General features: G+C 40.9%; 1 protein-coding gene across 1 annotated transcript in view; it reads right to left on the bottom strand.

The window, feature by feature from the left end:
• Positions 1-15,695, bottom strand: part of PCSK5 (proprotein convertase subtilisin/kexin type 5) — a 600,269-nt gene that overhangs the window by 247,631 nt on the left and 336,943 nt on the right. The window contains exons 12-14 of the mRNA XM_042780610.1: positions 13,563-13,751; positions 10,453-10,596; positions 9,626-9,744 (exon numbers count right to left, since the gene is read on the bottom strand). Coding sequence (XP_042636544.1) covers positions 9,626-9,744; positions 10,453-10,596; positions 13,563-13,751 — 452 coding nt within the window. The remainder of the gene's footprint in view (positions 1-9,625; positions 9,745-10,452; positions 10,597-13,562; positions 13,752-15,695) is intronic.

The following is a 15,695-nucleotide window of genomic DNA, read 5'->3' as shown; positions in this document are numbered from 1 at the left end:
AATAAAAAAAAGATCTTACTGGTATGATAGAGACTGGTGGAACCCCTGACACTCTGGCCCTTAGTCACCCTTCAAGCTTGGAACTGAACTTACCTCTATGGTTTAACCTTCAATCAAATGATCGGCCCAGGGGTTAGAACAGTAACACCATGGAGGTATGAACGCCTTAGAACAGTCAACCATATGAGATCAAAAGGGTAGCATTTTCTCAGGGATATAGTTCAGAAGGCAGGAATGGATAGGAAAGAAGGATAAATGGAAATAGTAACCACAGGGAGGAAATATAAAGAGTGATGTTACATTGTCAGAACTGCATTAAATGTTATGAAAAAAAAAAAAAACCATATATGGATAGTTGAATGGAAAACCAATTTGCTCTGTAAACTTTTATTCAAATCTCAAAAAAGAGTTAAAAAAAAAATGAAAGAAGCTAGAACTAAAAGACTGCATATTGTATAATTCAATTTATTTGACATTCTAGAAAAGGTAAAACTACAGGTACAGAAAACAGATCAGTGTTTACCAGGGGTAGGGGCACAAGGAACTTCTAGGGGGTGACAGAACTATTCAGTATCGTAAAAGTGATGCTGTGTAGCAACACAACTGTACAGATTTGTCAAAAATGATTCTGCCCACTAATCTTATCGAGTTCAGGCAGTTATGCCAGGAAACCCAGCCTAAATCTTGCTCCTTCACCCCTTCCATTGCTTTTGTAGGCTCCTAATTCGTAGCGCTTATGGCATTTGACTGCTAACAAGAAGGTTGGTGGTACAAACCTATGAGCCACTCTGCAGAAGGAAGATTGGGCAATCTACTTCCGAAAAGATTTACCGTCTCAGAAACCCAAAAAGGATTGCTCAATTGGAATTGACTCAATGGCATTTTTGTTGTTTGGTTTGTTTGGTTAAATTCCCTACATGAAATATCTTTCTGCTTGAAAGAGCTAGAATTATTTCTGTTTCCTGTGATGCAATCCCGGAAAGTGAAATAAAGAAATGGAATCCTTATCAATTATAAAGAGTTATTAGTAAATAATATATAAAATCAGCATATTAGGAAACAGGCATCTGTATTTGTTGTTGTTGTTAGGTGCTGTTGAGTTGGCTCTGACTTATAGTGATCCTACGTACAACAGAACGAAACACTACCCAGTCCTGCACCAGCCTCACAATACTTGCTACACCTGAGCCCATTGCTGCAGCCACTGTGTCAATCCATCCCTTTGAGGGCCTTCCCCTTTTTCACTGACCCTCTACTTTACCAAGTATGATATCCTTCTCCAGGGAATTGTTCCTTCTGACAACACAATCAAAGTAGGTGAGATGAAAGACAATAATGTTGATTTGATGACCCAAAGAAATATCCAGAAGACTTCAAAGACATTTTCTCTAAGTATGGGACCTAGGAACTCTAGTGGCATAGTGCCTAACACATTTGACTGCTAACCAGAAGGCTGGCGGTTCAAACCCACCAGCCACTCCTCAGAAGGAAGATTGGGTCATCTACTTCCATTGTGATACCACCTTGGAGTCAGATCTGACTCGATGGCAGTGAGCTTGGTTTCTTTCTTTTTTTTTTTTTTTTTTTGGTATGGGACCTAGAGGATGGACAGTGAAAGATGGTGCAAGAGATAGATTTTCAGTCGTTCTTAAAATTATGTGTATCTACTGTTTTGGTTTTTAAAAAATAATAAAATAGGAAAAAGACAATTAAGAGTCAGAGAGGCAAATATGGAGGCAAAATAGCTCTAAGACTGTGTTAGAAGCAACTATGTCCAGTTCCTGGACATAGCTGTCTTTCAGTGGAGATAAATGCAGAGGTCTAGATTACTAGATGTTGACAGAACTTTAGAACATGTCACTAACTCTCCTTGGTTTGGTTTCATGCTTACCAAGTAAACTACAGGTTATGATTTGGCCTTCTATGTAGATTTTCCCATTGGGAGAGAATGTGCCTTTCTAGAAAGAAAAGTAACCAGTTTAATCAGTACATAAGTCCTCTAGTTACAAATGCCCAACTTACAACAACTCATACTTGCCCTTTGTTGTTGTTAGTTGTTAAGTGCCGTCGAGTCGTTTCCAACTCATAGCGACCCCTTGGACAGCAGAACGAAACACTACCCAATCCCGCGCACTTGCTCTTTAATGTTATATAAATTTGCACTCACTTTGAAATGACTGAACCAATCCCCACTCACAATAAATTCTTCATCACAATCAACTTCACTTGCTGCATGTGTAGCTTTTAAATCATTGCAAAGGCTTTGAGCCTTTTCTTGTACAAAATTAAGTCTAAATAAGAATCATATGTATCTGTTATGACTTACCTAAAAACTGCACTTAAAGACACACTTAAGAATGGATCTCACTCATAATTCAGGGATTGTCTGTAGCTATCTTTCTCTTTATAACTTACAAAAACTCTGATTTTTTAAAAAGAGCATTCTATTAATCATGTGTGTGAGGTGCCCTCCAAAGTGTCATCTTGATTTTAAAACTGAAGGGTTTGGGTGGCACCACTGTGGACTGTTTTAGGTAAACAGCTCTCACACAAACAGTATTCCCTAGGGCAAAGTAATCAACAGGGAAATCACCTGCTACAAGTTCTTGAACCCATGAAAGAAAAATGGAAATTATTAAAGCAGTCTCCTCACAGTGCCAAAATATTTGGGAAAGGTTGAGTTAAACAAAGTTGAATACATATCTTTACTGGGGGACATCTCAGATCTTTGAAATATGTAAATGTGTTTTGTTAATCTCCTTAATGGGGCTAACAGTAGGCAGTGATGTAAAAACTGAAGTGCTCTCTCTCTCTCTATTTTCCTTTAAGAATATCTATATAATATATTGCAAAGTTTCCCTCTTTGGAAAAAGGAATATGGCATTTCAGTGATGGTCACTTTGGTTCTGGCAGCTTTTCCCATGACAGAGGAGGTAAACATGGTGGCTCTTTACATGGATGTTTTCCCACTTGAATGGATTCTCAATAGAATAAGGATGGCACTTTTTTTTTTTTTTTTTTTGGAGATCTTGCAATCCACAGCACAACCACAATAAGGCTGATTCACAAGTCTATGGCTTTAAAAGTAGACTTGGCCAGGAAGAAATTGCTGGGTCATTGTATAGTTGATTCCTGCACTTACATATTTAGAGTCCTTCACTTAGAATCCAGAACCAGTGAGTTTAAAGTGTATATGTTGGGGGAAGAGACAATACAGACATGGAGGAAGAGAAGCTTTTTTCAAATTATGCTTTCTGACATAGAGATGGTATTAACAGGAATATGTTGGCACAGAAATGGCATGGGGGCAAAAAACGGGTTTAGAACCACTTACTAGTCCATAGCTCTAATTGAGGCTCTAATTTGTTCAGACCATTGTGCCATTTGAGGGCAACCAAGCAGTAACTTGTCACATAATACTTTTCCAAGAGTGTCTAACTAAAAAGCAGTTCACAAACAGTTTAGACAGAGCACTTGGCCCATTGCCTCATACCAAAACTACAAAGGAGACTTGAGGCTGCCATCACATGGGGGGGGGGGCAGCAGTCTTGTTTCCATAAGCTCAGCCAACTTTTAATTACTCATGGGTCAATTATCTGACTGCTGGATTAGTAGACCCTAAGTTTCTTCCTTCTACCCTTTCCTGTCCACTTCTGAAATTCATTTTACTGCAGCTGATCACTTTCAAGTTGTATTCAGAATAACAATTAAATATGAACTGGGTGCCAAGAAGAAATATTGGTAAATAGAATTCAAATAAATATTTGAAAAAGAGAATACAAATGGGCTTTTTCTACTTGGCTAAGCAGTTTCCCAAACTGGTCTCTTTACCTTAGGCAGACCTAGATTGATCACCACTGTCCAAACCCATTTTCTGATATAAAGGTTGAGGAGAGGAATTAACATACAGCAAAACATAATCATTACATGTTGCTAAAAGACTTGATAGGAGCTCTGGTGGTGTAGTGCCTAAGGCACTTGACTGCTAACCAGAAGGCTGGTGGTTCAAACCCACCAGCCACTCCTGGGAAGGAAGATTGGGCAATCTACCTCCATAGTGATACTGCTTTGGAAACCCAAGGAGGGGTTGCTATGAGTCGGATACAACTTGATGGCACATAACAACAATAACAAAAGACTTGATGGGGAAAGAAACAGACACTGATTATTGTTGCTGTTTCAACTAACTAGGCATTCACTTTTTGAATCTCATCTTGTCCTTTTATAAGCACAGAAAGTTTAAATCACAATGTGTGATCCTATATTTTAATCCCAATTCAAATAATCCCTATTTTTAGCATTGTAAACATTTAAAAGAATCACATCATATACATATAACAATATAAATAATATAACTTGTAGGTTAGATTTGTGCTGCAAAGAACATACTTTTTAAGACAATCAAGAGTCAAGTGACTGGGCACCTGCTAAGGAAATTCTAATTGTGGACTCTCTGTTTACCAACCAAAAAGTCTAATGCCCAATTTGATGGTCTGTGGTGTGCCAACAATGAAGAAACCAGAAATATGCCCACATCATTAGTGTGGGTAAGACTTTGGCAAAGCAGAATCCATGTCCTGAAAGCCAGCATAGATTAACTTCACTCCTATATCCACATCTTCTGTTGCAGCAAAACCCTGTTGTGTCAAGGCTGACTTCATAATTGTGTGCTCAAAGAAATGATATATGCTTGCTATGGCACAAATTATGCATCCAGTTATTAAAATGGTGCCCCACAGCCAACCCTGTGAGAGGTTTTCAGATAAATTACTTAGGATGGTGCCTCACAGAAAAGACCGCCTTTAAGTGTAGTACATCCTTTTGAGGAATTAACCCAGGAAATAGCTCACATAACTACTGTAAGTTTTTTTTCCCCTCATCCTTTCATTTAAATTATCTACTCAATGTGTCAAGGCTATAATGTTCTTGTATGATGTTTTGGCAACTAAATGATAAGAAATTTTATAAATACTGAAAGCTATGTGTTATTCTGTAATTATTTCTAAAATTGTAAATGGATCTTAATTTCAAAATCATCCACTACTACCCCAAAAGTTTTTATGCTTACTGCTGAATTAGACATTAGACCAATGTATTTTGATGTTTTCTCCTTTTTGGTTTGAATGCTTCATCATAATTTAAGGTGGAGCATATAGAATGCTTCAAACACTTACTTGGCTCAATTAGAATTGAATTGTTTGTTTTTCTTTAGATGTTTGGTTATTGCAAAGCTTATATAATTTGCTTCTGAAATGGGGTATTTAAACATACTATTTGGCTTTTCTCTCTTAATCTAAATAGTTTCTTTCAGAAAGGCTGAGAGAGGACAGACATTACTAGTTCTAGTGATCTGGAACACCTGGAAAATGAGTTTTCCTTTTTTTTTTAACTTTCACCATGCATATTTGGGACTTCCAACTATTACCAACTCACTGACCAACTCCACAATACATTCCTCTTTGTGTGTATATGATGTAAGCTCTTAGTGTTCTTACAGATTCATTCCATTCTATACTAGATAGCCATTATCTAAGTCTCTTGCTTTATATTACAAACTTCTTAGTAAATTACTTGCACAGCAGTCAGCAGATGCTTGCTCACAAGTCTTTTGAGGACCATAAGAGTAACAATGTATATGACAAAGCTGAATGATTTTTTAAATCAGTGCTATATGAAGTGTGGTAGGGGGACAGGCAGCTTCAGCATCACCTCAGAGCTGATCAGAAATGCAAATCCATGGACTTCACCCCAGACCTACGCCATCAGGACCTGTGTTCGAAAGACTCACTCACTAGGTACACATTGCTAAATGAAGGTTACCAATTATTAGGTGCTTACAATACTAAGAGCTGTGATAATCACCTTCTATAGCTTATCTTATTTAATAACTACTGATACTTATTAAACAACCCTGTGAGGCAGATATTATTATATCTATTTTGTAGATGAAGAAATGGACTCTTCCAAAGTCAAACATAGCAACTGAAGTCAAAGCAAACCCAAACAAAAAAAAACAAGTGGATTCTGACTTAAAGGAACTATAGAGGACAGAGTAAAACGCCCCATAGTATTACCAACGCTGCACTCTTTATGGAAGTAGACTGCCACATCTTTTTCCTGTGGAGCTGCTATTGGGTTCTAACCGCTGACCTTTTAGTTACTAGCTGCAAGTTTAACTCCTGTCCCACCAGGGCTCTTTAATATGGCAAACCCATCTCTGTCTAATCCAAAGGCTGTACCTTCTTTTGATTGAAGGAATACAGTTTTCATGGACAAGTCTTATTGGCATGTAAAACTTTTCATTGTAAATGTGTAATTTTTACTGTAAGTAAACTGCAAGTTTAAAACTGCATTTAAATATCATGTCACAACTGAATTTAAATATTATGACATAGTCTGTCATTGAATAGTTGAATAAGACAACAGCAAAAATAGTTAAAGAATAATCACTATATTATAAGTATCATGAATTATAGGATCCTATAGATTTCTTTCTTTGTTTTAGTATTTCAGAGTAGAAAACATACCTTCTTTTCTACTTAAGCCCATAATTGGAAGCAGAAATACTCATCTGTAATCAAATTTAGAAAGGGAGGAAAAGTTTCAGTTTTCATTCAGAGGCCAAAATTTGGAACAGAAAGCCAATACATCTAAACTAAATCCCAAACTCAGTGAGTTGTGGGGGAGGGGAGACTGGAAAAAAAAAAAAAAGACAACTTATTTTATAATTCTAACAAGTGCAGTTGAAAGCAGAATCTGAAGAGACAAGATTTTTCTTTTTAATTTGGAAAATTCTTATGCAGCAGAATTTGAATGTGTCAAAACATAAAGTTTTACACCTCAAGTCACTCTTGTCTAAAACCATTTTCAAAGGACCCAAGTCCACCCAGCATCCCCCCACAATGGCCAACCTCCATATTCTTCACAGAAGTACACCATTTGTGCTGAATATTCCGTTTGGCCCTTTGTTAGGCAGGGTATACAGGCCAAGAGGAGGACTGAAAGGATGGGGGCAGGGGAGGAACAAAGGGAAAAGAAGGAAATAACCATGTGTCCATTCCAGTACTGCTCTGTTTACCCACCCACTAAATTATCAACCTGGCTTGCCCGGGGTGCTTGCCTGCTGGGCTAATGGGACATGAAGCTGGAGTTGGACTAGGTTCTGAATGCTTCAGAGTGCCTTCCAGGGCGCAGCACCTGCAGATGCTTGGGTAAACTGTTCTCCCTCAGACAGCTGTTCTCTACAGGAGTTCGGGCAAATGCCCGTCAGCTGGAACAGGGAGCCATTGAGGGGCTCCAGACGGCCCACACAGGCTTATTCAAAGTGTTCAGTCTGCACCTAAAACCCAGTGACTTTGCAGAAAACAAACTCCCGAGGAATCACCTGAAGAGTTAAACAATACGGAAGAAATGCCTCACTGAAATGTCTAGGAGAATAAGGACTTCTAAGGAAGCCGACCATAGCACTCCTTTATATTTTGGGAGTTTATCCCTATGGATCCTATTTTCAGATCCCCAGACGAGGTTTGCCATGCAGTTTGTCATACTGTGCTGGCCTGCGTCTTGCTGTAATGTCGGAAGCTCTGCCACTTGTATTTCAAACACCAGCAGAGTGACCCATGGTGAACAAGTTTCAGCAGAGCTTCAAGACTAAGACAGACTAGGAAGAGAGGCCTGGCAATCTACTTCTGAGAATTAGCCAATAAAAATCCTGTGGATCACAACAGAATATTGTCTGACATGTGCTGGAAGATGATCACCATAGGTTGGAAGGCACTCAAATTACACAGTGGCCTCCACAATAGATTCAAAACATACCAAGGATCATGAAGATGGTGTTGAACTGGACAATGTTTTGTTCTGCTGTACAGGGGGTTGCCAGGAGTCAGAGCTGACTCCATAGCAACTAACAACAAAGGAGGACACAGATTTTGACAATACTGAAGATGAGAATAGTTTTAGTTAGTAAGAGATAGTGGTCACTGAGAGATAATAAGGGTAGTCGCCATAACCTCAGCCCTCTTCCTAGTTTATCTTTCTTGTCCCTGTTCTTTCCTTTTACATCATACAATGTTGCTGTGTGAGCCTCGTGACCAGGTCTGTGCACCTTGACTTTTCATCATAGCTGGTGCACAGTCTGCTGTGGGTAAGCCTGCCCCAGAGGGACTGCTGCAAAGCCTCGGAGACTGCCAAGGTGGCTGTCAGGTTAGTAAGTTGCAGTACTGGAAATCTGTCTAGGGAAGCAGAGATGCACCTCACAAAGGAGCAGAAAAGGCTAAATGGGGACGACTCTTCGCCATGACAACTGGGCATCTTCATCTCAAGCAACCTCCATTCACTCACTGTCGTGGAGTTGGATCCCACTCATAGCGACCCCTCCTTGGGTTTCCGAGGTGGTATCTCTACGGCAGTTGATTGCCCGATTTTATATTTTAAACTTTAGAGTGTCTATCTTTTAGCTGCATGTCATTCTTTGCTTTACATGGTATTCTTTAGAAATTTTGACTTCTTTGAATAAAGAACTATTTATTGCTGTTACTAACAGTTTCTGACACACAAATTCCTGACACAACCTGATCACTTTGTTTTTCTTTGAGGAAAAGTATTGCTTTGCAGACCCTCGTGAGGCACACATGGAGCAAAGAAGTCCGTTCCCTCATTCTTTTCCTCCCCTTTTCTGTACTTCCTCCACTCCGTTCCCAGGTCTGGGCCCATGCTTTGAAATAAAGTCAAGATGAGAGCCTCAGGACTGCTTGCCACTAGGTCAGACTGAAAAGTTTTGAGTGGAGCTATCCTCTAATAAAATTAAACTCCAGAATATGCCAGGAGGAAAAAAGAAGGGCCAAAAGAAACCTCGTCCTTCCTCAGCTGCCTCAGTAGGAGGGATGCTACTAGTGTCAAGGACAACAAGAACCGGGAAGCCAGGCCCTGGAATGTGGCCATCCTTGGTTAAAAGTCTGGGACTGGTGCAGCTGTTTCACATTTAAAGGGTCAGCCATGCAGAGTAATGTTTCTGGGGAGTTGTAGACAAATGATTCATAACATCTTTTCCATCTCTCAATGCTTCCAACCTCTTTCTCCACTACAATCTCTCTACCTCTTTTTGGTGTCACTTATTTTCAGTATTTAGCTGAAGGATGAGAAAAAGATCTGTAGATCTGCTTCTGAAAATCAGCCAGTGAAAAACCTATAGGTCACAATGGTTTGATCTGCAACTGATCATGTGGAAGGTGCAGGGCTGGTAGCATTTCACTGCATGGTACCAGTGTGGGCTGTGGGGAGTCACCATGAATTGGGGAGACTCAATGGCAGCTAACAAAAACAAGCTGGAGGATATGCAAAAGAACAGCACTTTAAGAAAATGCTCCAGGCAGTCTGGGTGCAAAGCATATTCCCAGGTGATTTTGGTATGGGAGGCTGAGGTAAACCTTGGGAACACCAGCCACCGAGAGTATCTGAAACCCGGGTTCTCTGTGCTGGCAAAAGTCACCCAACCCTCTTGCATCTAGCACTTTGCAAACAGCAGAGCAGATGTCTGCTGTTGAAGAATGCAAGTGAGACTGAAGCCAGTGACATTGTAATCCACCAAATGCCCGTGATGGAATCCACAGCTCCTCTGCCGCACGAGTTTCCTCACTGAAGTCATTCCGGGGGAAGCCAACAATAAATACCAAAATGTGCAGGAAGAGCCCAGAAAGGTCGAACAGGCTGAATTTTCCAAGCAACTGCAGAGGGGCTGTTTTCCTACAACAAAGGAAGTCAGGCCTAAGATCTGCACATGTGTGAAGCAAAACTTTGCACTTCACAGTTTCACCAGGACATGCTTTCAGGTTAAACCTGGATGAATAATGATAATGAAAGGAATGAAAACAACAGAAAGAAAAAAAGGCCTTCCCCAGATTCAGTAACAACAGCTGGTGTGAATTCCCACTGCACATCTGAAGGCCTGGCTTTTCAGAAAGAAGCATCAGGATGGTCATGCCATTACCTACAGACAGCAGCTGGCACCTCTATCTGCTGTAGGAGAAGGGTGCAGGGAAGTGCCCAGTGATCTGACGCCAATGCAGTGTTACATTCTTTGCATCTGTATGCATTTATCCTGGCAACACTGGGGTTCATGTTTAAAGCATGGAGCCCAGGTTCCCCCATACCCTAATGGAAGATGCTAGGTTTTAAAGAGGAATACAGTCTATGCTCAGAAATAAAACGCACTTGAAGATTTTGGATTCAGTGTTGGATTACCCAATAAGCAAGGTAAGCATGGGCTTATTTCTACTCACTACTCTGTGAACAGTGCTCACTACAGATTTGTAAGCAAGTACAAGGAGTCTGTGCTCACCTTGCTTAGTGGTTACTCTGTACCTATCAGGGACTATAAGTTTGAAAAGAGGCTTTGATTCTATGGGAAGGTGCTGTGGGCTTGGGAGAGAGAGAGAGAGATGGCAGCCACACCTAGAAACAGAATCTTTGATGTGATTAAAACATTGTGAAATTCGCCCCTGGCTCTGAGTCACTATGATCTGGAACTGTGATGGCTCTTTCTTCCCAGGGACCTTCCACAGATTAATGAGGCCCTGGTGGTTCAATGGTAGAATTCTTCCCTTCCATGCTGGGGGATCTGGTTTAATTCTTGGCCAACGCACCTCAAGCACAGATATCACCCAACTATCAGCGGAGACTCGTGTGTGGCTATGATGTTGACGAGGTTTCCATTGAGCTTCTAGACTAGACGAACTAGGAAGATAGCCCTGATAATCTATTTTTGAAAAATTATCCGATGAAAACCCTATAGATCACCACAGTTTTTTTATTTTGTTGTGCATGGGGTTGCCATGAATCAGTGGCCAATTGGATGACGGTTAACAACAACCACAGAGTTGGGAATTCCTAAAAGCAACTGTTTAGTGTTACTTTCTGTCCTGCAGGCTTGGATTCAGTCCCTGGCCTCTCAACAATTTTGGCTTGTTATTAGTGTTCTAACAAAGATCACCACTGTTAATGGCTACCTGGCATGGGGAAAGGGTTGGTTATGCACAGATAGCTATGTCTACCTAGCACATAAAAAGGCTGGCTTTTCATATGGACTAGTATATGCCACTGATGAGGATTTTGCTCCCATTAAATGCTCCTCTTGGAGGAAAAAAAAAGAAAGAAAGAAGAACATTTAAGTGTTTGTCTGTAGCTGAGTTATATATAGTGTCTAGTTGTTTGGCCAAACACTAGTGTAGTTGCCATTAGCTAGTAGTCACATGTGATTAAATCAGTTGACCTTAAGCAGATGACCTTCCATAGTGTTGTGAGGGAAGGAGTGTTCTCAAGCAACCAACTGAAGGCCTTAAGAGTGAAAAGGGAGTGTTCTCTATGTTATATTCTGCCTCTAGACTATAAAGAGACATGCTGCCAGAACTCTTCACTCTTCTTGCCACCTGAGCTACGGAGCTTGGGACACAAGACTAGAAATCTCCAACTCTGACACCTGACTTACGGATTACTGATTTTTCAGCCCCTACAATCATGTGAGCCAATTCCTTAAAATAAATCTCTTTCTCTCTCTCTCTCTCTCTCTCCACACACACAGGGATATCTCTAACTGGTTCTGTTTCTCTAAAGAATTCTAAGAGAGAGGTCTGTAAGGCAACCTGACACTATCCTTTGGTCTCTCTCTTGCTGACAACTTCCCTTTCATGCTCTTAACCATTAGAAAAAGCCAGTGGAGGAAAAGAGAACTTATGTCAGAATATTCTAGCTTCTGGTGGCATAGTGCCTAAGGCATTTGACTGCTAACTAAAAGGCTGGCAGTTCAAACCACCAGCCACTCTGTGGAAGGAAGATTGGGCAATCTACTTCCATAGTGATACTACTTCAGAAACCCAAGAAGGGGTTGCTATGAGTCGGATCCAACTCAATGTCAGTGAGTTTGGTTTTTGGTTTTGTTTGTATTCTTTCAGAAGGTTGAATCCTGGTCTTTACAAAATGATGTTACCTGCTGCTGAAACATTTGGGAGGGAGAAAGGAGAAGGAGAAAGGCTAAGAAGATAAACTGGCTGTCATCTGGGGCAATAAGGTCCCTGGGTACAAACAGTTTGTGCTTCACTACTAACCTAAGGGTTGCCAGTGCAAACCTACCCAGAAGTACTGCACAAGAAAGGTTTGGCGATCTGCTTTTGTAAAGACTATAGCTAAGAAAATTATATGGAATAGTTCTGCTGTATAACACATGGGGTTGCCATGAGAGAATCAAGTTGAAGGAAATGGATTTATGAGTATTCTAGGGCAATAAAGGCTAAACAGCCAACTTTCAGAACAGAGGTTGGCAAACTGTGGCCTGAGGTCAAATCTAGCCTGCTGCCTGTTTTTGTAAGTAAAGTTTGATTGGAACACAGCTATTCCCATTCATTTATATTGTCTATTGTGCTTCCCAGGAGCTCTGGTGATATAATGCCTAAGGCATTTAACTGCTAACCTGAAGGCTGTCGGTTTAAATCCACCAGCCGCTCCATGGAAGGAAGATGGGGCAATCTAATTCCATAAAGATTTACCGCTTCAGAAACCCAAGGAGGATCACTGTGAGTATGAATCGACTTGATGGCAGTGAGTCTGGTTTTGGTTTATTGTGCTTCCCATGCTATGACGGCAGAGTTGGGTAGTTGTGACAGAGATCATGTGGCCTGCAAAGCTCAACACATACACTATATGGCTCTTTATAGATAAAATTTAAAGCACCTACTTTAAAACAGATAGAGTTTCCTCTAACTCTGGTAAATAAATGTGTGGACATGAGAATTCAATTAATGTATAATGAATGTCAGTATATACTTAAGTGAGTCAGAGGTGGATCTCAGAGGCCTTAGGAGTTAGTTCTCTGCATTTCTTTTTTTAGGAGGAAGACCAATAGGTGATTCTCAATATTTTTTTCAGCTTCCTTTTTTTTTTTTTTCCTAATTTTTATTGTGATCTGGGTGAAAGTTTACAGAACGAATCCATTTTCCATATAGCAGTTCATACAAATTTTGTCTCATGACATTGACTGCAATTCCCCACAATGTAACAGCTCTCTTTCTACTTCCTCCCGTTACCCCTTCCCTGTGTCCTTCCCTCTCATGCATTCCTGCCCCCCAGTTTAGCTTCCTTTTCATATTACCCAACAATCACACCCATATTTCTCCATGCCTACAAATTCTAGGCCATCTCACACTTTCTGCTTAAGAAGTAGTGAAATCTATGACCATCTCACCATAACAACCATCTGCTGCCTCAGTTGGTTCTTAGGGCGGAAGTCAGGAGCTGCTACTAACCCTTTCTATTTCTAAAAGTGGGCTGAGTGTTTTGTGACCCCTACATTAGTGGGCAGGAGCTCTGGTAGCATAGTGCCTAAGGCATTTGATTGCTAACCAGAAGGCTGGCGGTTCAAACCCACCAGCCACTCCTTGGAAGGAAGGGTTGGGCAATCTACTTCTGTAGTGATACTGCCTTGGAAACCCATGGAGGGGTCACTATGAGTCGGGTCCGACTCGACAGCACATAACAACAACAACATTAGTGGGCAGAGACCATCACTGTACCTGTTGGCCAGAAGCTGTGACCTGGTTCCTGAGGGTGAGGTCAGATAGATGGCCAGGTCTCCCCTCCTGGGGTGGGTGATGGTTATGCGTACCACTACATGCTCCAGGTAGTTGACGTGGTGGTTGGGGTTATCTGAGCAGCCTGATGCTTTGTAGATGGAGCGCACTGCACTGTTGGGGCGAATTGTCCTGTAACAGAAAGAGAGAGAGAGAGATTCTGAGCAGATGTGGCAGAACTCAACTGAGTAAACTGGGATGCCTGGCGTTACCATACAATGTAACGAAAGCAGCTGTTCCCTAGAAACTCAAGGACCACAGTGTCATCACCCAAATGACTGGGTCACTTAAAGCATTAATATTGCTTAAGCAGTGGGAAAGAGGAAAGGGTGAACTAGTGTTCTCTTCATACAGGAGCCCTGGTGGCACAGTTATTAAGTGCTTTGCTGCTAGCTGAAAGGATGGCAGCTTGAACTCACCAACTGGTCCATGGGAGAAAAATGTGGCAGTCTGACCCTGTTAAGGTTACAGCCTTGGAAACGCTCTGGGCAGTGATACTCTGTCTTAGAAGGTTACTATGAGTCTAAATCGACTCAATGGCAATAGGTTTGGTTTGTGCAGGTAGTGCATTTCAAACTTGAGTTGGTATCACCTTGTTAAAAGACAGATTGGTGAGCCCCAGCCTCACAGGGTCTGATTCAGTAGATCTGGGTGGATCCCAAGAATCTGCATTTCTCACAAGTTCCCAGTTGATAATGGCTATCGCTGATCTGTGGAACGTACTGTAAGAACCGCTGATATAGGGTATTGGGCTAGAGTGGAGGCCTGGGAATTAGCACAACCAGGGTCTGCCTTTTCTTTGATCTATAATCTACCTGCACACTTTCCTGTCCTTTCTAGCTTCCTCCTATGCCTGTCCTCTTAGTCACCAGGCTCTAGCCACACTGATGTTGGCTCAAGTTCTGGGATAACTCATGTTCTTTTCCACCTTGGAGACTTTGTACTCACTACTCTCTGCATTAATTATTATTGTCATGATTATTATTACTGTTCTTTATATGCCAGGCTCTTTCTTCAAGGTAAAAACTTAAATTTTACCTTCTAAGACCTTCACTGAATGACATGGACAAAATATGTCCCCCTTCCCTCTTATTTTCAACCTTGTTTATTTCCAAGTTTCACTTCTATTATAACTTGTAATTATCTACTTATTTCATTTTTGACTTTGACTCTTCCACTAGACTGTAAGCTTCATGAGGGCAGAAAGTATTTATTTCTCCTTTTTATCACTAATATGTAGCCCCATGTTTGATATCCAATAAGTGCAAGAAAAATAGTTGTTGAATTGATAAATCAGTTGTTGAATAAACATATAATCCGTCTGATCCTGCTTCCTTATATGTCATATAGGAATAATACCCAAGTTGTTAATTTTTTAAAAAAATTAGAAAACACACATGAAATTACTAACACATGGCTTAGTCCATGTTGTTGTTGTTGTTATGTGCCGTCGAGTCGGCCCCGACTCATAGCGACCCCTCCTTGGGTTTCCGAGGCAGTATCACTACGGAAGGAGGATTGCCCAACCTTCCTTCCGAGGAGTGGCTGGTGGGTTTGAACCACCAGCCGTCTGGTTAGCAGGCAAGTGTCTTAGCCACTGTGCTACCAGAGCTCCCGGCTTAGTCCATAGTAAGTGCTCAATTAATAATGGCCAACTTTCTACTCTTTTATTTCTTCCCTCGTTCTTTACCACGAATAGAATGAAAAAGAAAACTTTAATTCATTTATTCCTGCTTCTTAACAAATTTCTTCAAGAATTATAATGCTCTACTTTCATAAGAAACCAAAGTTCAGAAATAAGTTTTAGGGGGAAAACTCTCTGAAACGAAAGCCAAGAGCTATGCCACCAGAGCTCCCAAATGCTAGTGGAACCTCTAAAATGGAATCCTGTTCCTTGGATCTAGCAGCCAGGAGATTTCACACCATCATTTGTTAAATCCTGTCAGCACAATTTCTGGGTGTGTGCCTCTGAAACAGGGGAACAGGCTCTAAGATTTATAAGTCACCTGTAGTCACATTTAGAGTATATTTTGCACCATACTTTGGAGAATCACAAGGTGTGAACTAAGTCAGTTT

Source organism: Orycteropus afer, unplaced genomic scaffold (genome assembly GCF_000298275.1).
Source record: "Orycteropus afer afer isolate SDZICR_OR568_19922 unplaced genomic scaffold, OryAfe1.0 scaffold00005, whole genome shotgun sequence".
Taxonomy (NCBI): domain Eukaryota; kingdom Metazoa; phylum Chordata; class Mammalia; order Tubulidentata; family Orycteropodidae; genus Orycteropus; species Orycteropus afer.
The sequence above is the reverse complement of the archived record's forward strand: the minus strand, read 5'-3'. Positions and strand labels throughout refer to the sequence as shown.